The 9,091-nt window shown below is 41.2% G+C and overlaps 1 protein-coding gene across 1 annotated transcript; it reads left to right on the plus strand.

Annotated features, from left to right (window-relative positions):
• Positions 1–6,052: 6,052 nt before the first annotated feature.
• LOC143629050 (TMV resistance protein N-like) lies at positions 6,053–9,091 on the plus strand. The gene is made up of 4 exons (XM_077098431.1): positions 6,053–6,569; positions 6,754–7,864; positions 7,959–8,252; positions 8,414–9,091. The coding sequence occupies exons 1-4, from the start codon at positions 6,094–6,096 to the stop codon at positions 9,089–9,091; spliced, it is 2,559 nt and encodes an 852-aa protein (XP_076954546.1). The 5' UTR covers positions 6,053–6,093.

Consider the following 9,091-nt stretch of genomic DNA (forward strand, 5'->3'; position numbering starts at 1 on the left):
AAAGGTCGAAGCCATTATCAAAATGGAATCACCTACTACCATCAAGCAAGCTCAGACACTGAATGGACGACTAGTCGCACTTAACCGCTTTTTGGCAAACCATGCGGATAGGTCGTTCCCATTCGTGTCAACATTGAGAAACTGTTTAAAGAAAACGCACTTCCGCTGGACACCAGAAGCGGAAACAGCTTTTCAGGAAATTCGGTCACGCTTGATCGAACTCCCAACTCTCACAGCACCAGAAGCGGGGGAGGAATTAATCCTATACCTTTCCGCCACAGATAGAGCAACCGGGGCAGTCCTGCTAGTAGAGCGAAAAGGCATCCAGATGCCAATCTACTATGTTAGCCGTGTCCTAACAGACGTAGAAACCCGGTACTCTACCCTGAAAAAATTAGTCTTAGCACTTGTACAGGCTTCACGCAGGCTAAGAAGATATTTCCAAGGTCACCCAATCACCATTCTCACCAACTTCAAACTTGCAAACGTTCTAGGCAAACCCGAATTGTCAGGAAGCCTAGCCAAATGGGCAATAGAATTGGGAGAATACGCGATAAAGTACAAGCCGAGACCAGCCATAAAAGGCCAGGTCTTTGCCGACTTTATTGCAGAAGTCCCCGCTTCGCGGGAGAAAGAGTGCCAGGAGGAGGCTCAACCCTCTCCAGCACAGGACATCGATGATGTCTGGCGACTCTACACTGATGGAGCAACCAACAACGAGGGTTCAGGCGCAGGGTTGAAACTAACCAACCCAGCAGGCCAAGAATACACTTACGCTATTCGACTGGATTTTCCAAGTACGAACAACGAAGCGGAGTATGAAGCATTCTTGGCCGGGCTGAGAATTGCGCGTAAGATGGGAGTGAAAAACTTGGAAGCCCACGTGGATTCCATGTTAGTAGCCAACCAAATAAACGGGACGTACACGGCCGTGAACGACACAATGGCCCTGTACCTCGCACAAGCAAAAACCCTTATGCGCGATTTTAACGATTGTAAGGTCATACACGTCAAGCGTAGCGAAAACAAATCTGCGGATGCGTTAAGCAAGCTTGCATCATTAGCCTTCACCCACTTGGGAAAGGACATCCGCATTGAACTCCTTGGAGCACCATCAGTCCCGCACAAGGAAATCCGTGTCATCCAAACCGGCACAGAAACGTGGATGACACCAATAATAAATTACCTTGCGGCGGGTATACTACCAGAGTCAAAAACACAGGCAAGAAAAATACGCTGTAAAGCACTGAACTATCAACTCATCGATGACATCCTTTACAGACGTAATTTTCTTGGCCCACTCCTAAGATGCGTGGACAACCAAGATGCTGGCTACCTCCTAAGGGAAGTGCACGAGGGCATCTGTGGAGTACACGCAGGTCCACGCGCTGTTGTAGCTAAGCTAAACAACGCGGGATACTTTTGGCCGGGGAAGCATACGGATGCGCTGGCATACATCAGAAAGTGTAGGTCTTGCCAACTCTACGCACCCAACACGCATTGCCCGAAGAATGAACTTGTTCCAGTCACCTCTTCATGGCCATTTCAGAAGTGGGCCATCGATGTGACAGGCCCATTTCCCACAGCAGCAGGGAACGTTCAGTTTCTAGTGGTAGCCATCGACTACTTCACCAAGTGGATAGAAGCAAAACCCTTAGCCCAAACAACCGCAAAACATATCAAAAAATTTATTTGGGAATTTATTATTTGTCGTTTTGGACTTCCACAGAATTTGGTGAGCGATAACGGCACCAACTTTGCTGACAAGAAGCTACAAAAGTGGCTGGAAGAACTTCAAATCACCCACACCTTTACCTCAGTGGCGCACCCGCAGGGTAATGGTGAGGTGGAAAAAGCAAATAAGAGCATCGTCGACGGCATAAAGAAAAGACTCTTGGAACACAGATCCGGCTGGGTGGACGAAGTTCCACACGTCCTTTGGGCAAACAGAACGCTGAAAAAGGCAAGTACGGGAGAAACCCCGTTCAGCCTCACTTATGGCACTGAAGCCATGGTCCCGGTCGAAATTGGTCTACCCTCACCAAGGGTCTTGACTCAGCCAGAAGACAATGATGCAGAAAGACGGTTAGACCTTATGCTAACCGAAGAACGCAGAGACTTAGCCGCAGCGCGTGAAGAGAATTACAAGCGACAAATGCAAAAATACTACAACACGCGGGTAAAACTCTGCAACTTCAATCTAGGAGACTACATATTGCGTAACAACGAGGCTTCGAACCAAGAGCGCCCAGGAAAGCTGGCCCCGGTCTGGGAAGGACCATACATTATCAAAGAAGTTTTGGGAAAGGGCGCATACCGGCTCGAAAGGCTCGATGGCACCCCCATCCCAAGAACATGGAATGGAGCTCAATTACGCAAATGTTACATGTAGATCAATTCCAAACTTGTAAAGAAAAGGCCTAGAGCCACTTCTAATGGAAATGATTCTCCTTTATCACATTGTGTTGATAGCCTTACCTTTATACTTATGAACTTTCCACACTGATATGCCGGTATTCACCGCATAAATAAGTGTGAAAAGAAGTAAGTCGTTGCGTGTGAAAGGCGGCAAAACCCACATAAGCATAAAAACGGTAAAAATTTCTAAGGAAAAGATGAGGAAAACCTTCACGCAGGTCAGATATAGGTAAAGTTTAGCCATCCTACTAAGTGAAAGTGACGGTCTTACCCGCACAATCACGAAAGTGGAAGCAAAACTTTAACCTATTATCTGCCACGTTGAAAGGTTAACTTATCCAAAGTACTCAAGAAATTGCTAAGTTAAACTAAAATATGCGTTAAACAAAACATATAAGGTTTACAAGGCAATGCATTAACAAATAATTTATATTCCATCAAAATTCAAATATTACAAGAATTGCTGGGCATATACCCGCATACAAAAATATAAATCTATTCTAACAGTGGGAAGGGATCTAAAGGATCAAGCTTCAGGACCACTCCCGCTTGAACCCGCACCATCAGTTGAGTGTGGCGGTTCAAGGAAAGCCTTGAGAATAGCTAGCCCATCATCAGCAGCAGCAATCTCGTTCACCTTCCCTACCACCGGATGCGGGAAGGCAGCATACTGATTCACTGCCTGGTCATAAGCAGCTTCAGTATCCACGTCATAAAGAGGGAAGTTGGAAGGCGGGATGCCTTGTTCAACAAACCCTAGACCAAGCAGGAACCCAGCCTTTTCCCCATCCTCATGAGAAGCGTTGAGGGCTGCGCTCATGGCATCGTCATAGGATGTGTTCGTGAGAACCCGATGCACAACCTACAAAATAAAAATATATTAAAAACTTTTCTAAGTATAAAGAAAAGCGTGAAGAAACTACGGAACTACGCATACCTGCGACAACGCTTCTTGTAGAAGCCACTCCTTGGTGACCAGAGCCTCCTGGAGGGCAGCTTGAGCTTCATCACGGGCGCGTTCGGCTTCGTTTTTAGTAAGGTTGGCAAGCAACACATCTTTAGCTGCATCCTCTTCAACGCCCTTCAGCTTACGCTCAGTGTGGTCAAGCATGCCCCTCTGGTCCAAGATCTCTTGGAGCTTCTTGGCGTCTTCCATGGCCAAGGCATCATGAGCCTGTTGGAGCTTCTCTAATCTGGCCTTAAGTTCTTCAACTTCAGTGTGTAGAGGCTCAGCAACAGCTTCAGCCTTGGTGGCCCTTTCGGTTGCGTTCCGTGCAGTCTCCTTAGCCAACCTAAGCTGTTCGTTAACAGCTTGGGTAGCCTTGGAACGGGTCTCGAGCCGGGCCTGAACTTCAACCTCGAGGGCCTTGAAGGCCTTTTCCAACTCCGCAGCAATGGCGGCAAGTCTCCTGTTCTCCTCCCGGATAGCCCGCGCCTGAGCCACTTCCTGGCTACGCGCCGTCTTTAACTTGTCGTTTTCACGACAAAGCAACTCGACGCGCGGCTGCATCCGGGCAAGGAGAATCCGAAGCTCATTCGTCAGCCTACCCTCCTGGTAGCTAGACATGGCTTCCCCCAACGCACCACTTGGGGCGGCGTGGCGTGCCCATTCGACACAATCCGCAGCAGTCCGGAGGGTCGTTCCCCGGCGGATACTCCACCGAGGAGCGTACACCTCGTTGGAATCACGAACTGCAATAAAAAAAACAGTTAAAAAAAAAGATGATAAAAGGGATAAGGCCAAAATATCCCCACGCACATGTAGGGTCGACAACAGGTCGATAGGCACCAAACCCATCACCTGAACCCAAAGGATATCCATCCAAAAGGTCAAGGAGATGGGAATGAGGCAAAGATGGACTAGAAGAGAGAGAGGGCTTATTTATAATCCAAGTTGTTGCATGCGGTTTTCTTGACATCATGACTTTTAAAAGTAAAACAAAAATAAATAGATAGGGCCTATCTAAATCCAAGTTGCTCCATGGGGCCTTCATGGAAATAATATTGCTATTTAATTTTGTCACCTGGATTGTTTGAACTTGATTAGTTTTGAGGAATTTAAATTTATTACTTAAAAAAGACAGGAATTTAAATTTATTACTGAAAAAAGTTAATTACACGAAAGGTTTATATGGTATGCTTCAATAATAGAGTGAGTGACTTGGGTCCCTAGGTATTGTAAACAATTTTAACAAGGTAAATTGGAAATAAATAATCCTAACTTTTGTGTATTGGTTGATAATAATCCCAACTTTAAAAATCACTACAATTGGTCTCAACTTTCAACTATTTTTGTCTCAATGGACCTCCGTTAAAAAACACTTAACGCCGTTATGTTTTTTTCCTGAATTTCAAATGATGTTTTAGGGCTTTTGATCGAAAGAACGATATGATTCGACTGATGTAAAACTTATCTCGAAACGGTTATTCAAACGACGAAACAATGTTTCAATTCGGGTGTTTGAATTTCCAATTAACAAAAATCAAGTCATTTGAAAACTGTTTGGATAAAGGTAGTGATTTTTTTTGTAAATTTGGGGAAACTTTGTTTGCCCTAATTTATTTTTTAATATTTGTTGAATTGGTTGTGAATAGAGAAGAAAGAAAACTGTAATGAAAGGCATAAAAAATATTATTTAATTGAAAATGAGAGAAATGTAATGGTATTTATTTTAATTATAGAAATAGGGATGAGGGATGGGTCGAGAATGCTCTAAAAGCATTCTCATCCCACCCCTTATCCCTAAACCAAAAATTACACTAAAACTCACTATATTTTCTCTCTCTATTTCAATTAAATAATACTTTTTATACTTTTTATCATTACCTTTTCTTTTTCCTTCACTCACAACCACTTTTAAAATATATTAAAAAATTATAGCAGATGAACCGTAACTTTTCAAATATACAGAAAAATCACTACTTTTTCTAAAATATAAAAACTCTTCACTCACAACACCCTAAATCACTCTCTAAATTATAAAAACACACCTCACATAAAATGAGTGGTTGGATGAGAATGCTCTAAGACTGGTGAAACATTTCAGTCTTTTTTTTTTGTTGCTTTCTTTTTTTATTTTGAGTTATTATTATTTTTATTAATTTTTAAGGGAATTTTTTATGCTACAAATCCTTTTTATTTTTTTCATTTATATCCCTATTTATAGAATAATTTGACTCTGATTTTTATCCGGCCTAGGGTATTTTAAAGTGGTGTATGAGATACAACGGATCCAATCATTCCAAATCTTCATTCAGTATTTCTGTTTAATATGATTAAAGGAGACTTTGAAAAGTAAACTCAAAATAAAAAAGAGAGGTGACCCATTTACTATCCAAGTTGTTGCCTTTCGTGAATCATAACCTTTGTAAAGTAAATCCAAATTAAAGAGAGAGATGGCCAATTTAGGATTCAAGTTGTGCATGTGGCGTTGTAGAAATTTCTTTGTTGCTTTTGTTATTATTATTAACATTTGAAAATGAAATTTGGCCCCACAACGTAGCAATATTGATTTTTTTTTATTTGAGTCGTTTTACTTTACAGCTCTTGTGGTTCACATCTTGCGATCAATAATTCAATATATCCTACTTTCTTTGCAATCAGCTGGTGATCATTTCTTTCTCAAAAATCAAAGAGACTTGATAATTCAGTATCTCATCCCAAGCACACCTTTAATGGCTTCTTCAAGTTCATCTGCTAACAACAAGTACGATGTGTTTCTGAGTTTTTGTGGCGAAGACACCCGCAAGACCTTTGTTGATCATCTTTACACAGCTCTTGATCAATGGGGCATATGCACCTTCAAGGATGACGAGAGACTCGAGAAAGGAAAAAGGATCAACGATGAGCTCTTACAAGCCATTGAGGACTCGAGAGTCTACATTATTGTATTTTCCAAACGCTACGCATCTTCATCATGGTGCTTAAACGAGCTACTGAAGATCATGGAGTGTCATAAGACGAATGGGCGTATTGCTTTCCCCGTTTTCTACGATGTGGATCCCTCTGAAGTCCGAAAACAAACCGGATCGGTCGGAGAAGCCTTTGCCATACATACGAACAAGAATGAGTCAGAAGTTGGAGAGTGGAGAGAGGCTCTTAAAGATGCAGCCAATTTGTCTGGTTGGGATTTGAGAAAGACCGCTGATGGGTAATCCTTCAATATCTGACGTACCTACTGTCAAATTATAAAAGTAAAAGTTAGTCATGTTGAAATAAGAACAGTAAAACATGAGATATGACACTTGCATTACAATTAGTGCATTATAGACCTAAAAAATATCATTCATGTGGCTTCTTGTGCAAGTTAATTGAATCCCTTCTATGATTTACAGGCATGAAGCTAAAGTCATAAAATTAATTACTGAGGAGGTTTCACTCAAGCTACGTCCCATTGATATAAACATTGATGCAAGCTTAGTAGGCATTAAACAAAGGATGCAAGATCTTGATTCGTGTTTAAAAATTGGTTTAAAGGATGTACGCATGATAGGGATCAAGGGCATGGGAGGTGCCGGGAAGACCACTTTGGCTCGAGCTATTTTTGATAAAATAGCATTTGACTTTGAAGGCCGAAGCTTTGTTGAGAATGTGAGGGAAAAAGCCTCACGGTCAGGTTTGGAGAAGTTGCAAGAACAAGTGCTTAGAGATGTATTAAATAATAAAGACATTACTGTAAGCGGTGTTCATGAAGGAAAAAGGTTGATGAAAAAGATGTTGCGTGGAAAAAAAGTTCTTGTTGTTCTTGATGATGTGAATCATAAAGACCAGCTTGAGATGTTAGTTGGTGATACTTCTTGGTTCGGGCCAAGAAGCAGAATTATAATCACAACTAGAGATGGGCAGGTGCTTGAAGCACACAAAGTGGAATGGAAACGTGATGTCAATCTTTTAACGAACGAGGAAGCAATTTGCCTCTTCAATAGGCATGCATTCAGGAAAGATAAACCACCTAAAGAGTTCGAAAAGCATTCACAAAAAGTCTTAAGTTACGCTTCTGGTCTTCCTTTAACAATCAAAGTTCTGGGTTCAGATTTGTGTGGTAAAGATGCTAGTGAATGGGCAGATGCACTAGAGAGACTCAAAACAATTCCGTTGAAGGAAACTCTTAAAATATTGGAGCTAAGTTATGAAAATCTTGAGGAAGATTACAAGGAAATATTCCTGGATGTGGCGTGCTTCCTTCGAGGTTGGGAGAAAGACGATGCAATAAGAATGCTTGAAAGCTCCGGATTTTATGCTAGAAGCGGTTTAAGAGTTCTTGAGCAAAAATCTCTAATAACAATTTCAAAAAACACTTTTAGTGGTTCAACTACTATAACCATGCATGACCACTTAGTAGAAATGGGCATGAATATTGTACGTCGTGAGCATCCAGAAGAGCCCAAAAAACATAATCTATTATGGGTTCAGAAAGAAATCGAACATGTCTTGTCTGATAACACGGTAAGAGTCAAATCTATTTGTAAGATGGAGATGAAATACTCACAATTTTTTCATTAGTTATAACATAGCTTTTACGGTCATTCTTGAATTATAGGGTAACGAAGCAGTAAGATGTATAGATCTTGAAAACACTCCTAGTATTTATTTGGAAGGTCTTGGAAACATGAAGAAACTTAGATGCCTAATTGTGGACAGGGGAGCGTTCACAAATGGTTTTAATGGCTATGTGAAGATTGACGAAGCTCGCCTACACTTTCCAAATTCGTTACGATATTTGTTTTGGTACAACTACCCCCACTGGTGTTTACCCAAAACGTTTGAAGCAAATAATCTTGTTGCACTTGAAATGCGTAGAAGCAATATCGTACAGCTTTGGGAAGGAGGAAAGGTAATATGGTTGATTGGTTGTTATTTAATGGTAACAGCTTACATTTACCTTTTCTTGTTCTCTTTTCATCTTGTGATAGGCTATGAAGAAGCTCAAATTCCTTGACTTGGTTATCTCAACAACATATTAACGCCTTTTGTTTGTTTTTCATCTTGTAATAGGTTATGGAGAAGCTCAGATTCCTTGATTTGGGTCGTTCAAAGTTGAGGAGCCTTGACCTTGGGCTGACTCCCAAACTCGAGAGGTTAAATCTTTTTGGTTGTTATGATTTGGTAAAAGTTGACGTGGACGGGGGATGCCTAAAAAGCCTTGTCTACTTAAACTTAGATTACTGCAGCAGTTTGAAGTCTGTATCTTTTATCGAGCAGTTGGAATCACTTGTGGTTCTAAATATATGTGTATTAGGTCTGATGGAATTCCCGGGTTGTATAGTCACAGGGCACTCCAGCAATAGTTTGCAAGTGCTGGATCTTTCAAATAACCCCAATATATCAAAAATACCCTCATCAATTGGAAATCTTCATAAACTTGTCTCTCTATATCTTAACCTTGACTCCAGTGGAATAGAGGAATTGCCAGAGGAACTTGGCCAATTGGAATGTTTAGAATACCTAAATTTAACTTCTACAAATGTTAAACATCTCCCTAATAGCATTTGTATGTTGAAACGTCTGAAAATCCTACTTCTTAGGGATTGTCGTAGTCTTGAGAAATTACCTGAGGAATTGGGTAATTTAGGATGTTTACAGTGGTTAGATATTAGTGGTACCGGCATAACTCATCTTCCACAAAGCATTTCTTTGATTAAAGGTCTGAAAATCCCCAAATCTCCAAATTGA

The sequence above is a fragment of the Bidens hawaiensis genome, unplaced genomic scaffold (assembly GCF_021521415.1).
Source record: "Bidens hawaiensis isolate Kalapana, Puna unplaced genomic scaffold, B.hawaiensis_p1.1 tig00005142_1, whole genome shotgun sequence".
In the NCBI taxonomy this organism is placed as follows: Eukaryota; Viridiplantae; Streptophyta; class Magnoliopsida; order Asterales; family Asteraceae; genus Bidens; species Bidens hawaiensis.

Coding starts and splice junctions, on each gene's coding strand:
- LOC143629050 (XM_077098431.1), top strand. CDS start 6,094: ATGGCTTCTTCAAGTTCATCTGCTAACAACAAGTACGATGTGTTTCTG. Junction 6,570..6,753: donor TTGAGAAAGACCGCTGATGG/GTAATCCTTCAA, acceptor TATGATTTACAG/GCATGAAGCTAAAGTCATAA. Junction 8,253..8,413: donor AGCTTTGGGAAGGAGGAAAG/GTAATATGGTTG, acceptor ATCTTGTAATAG/GTTATGGAGAAGCTCAGATT.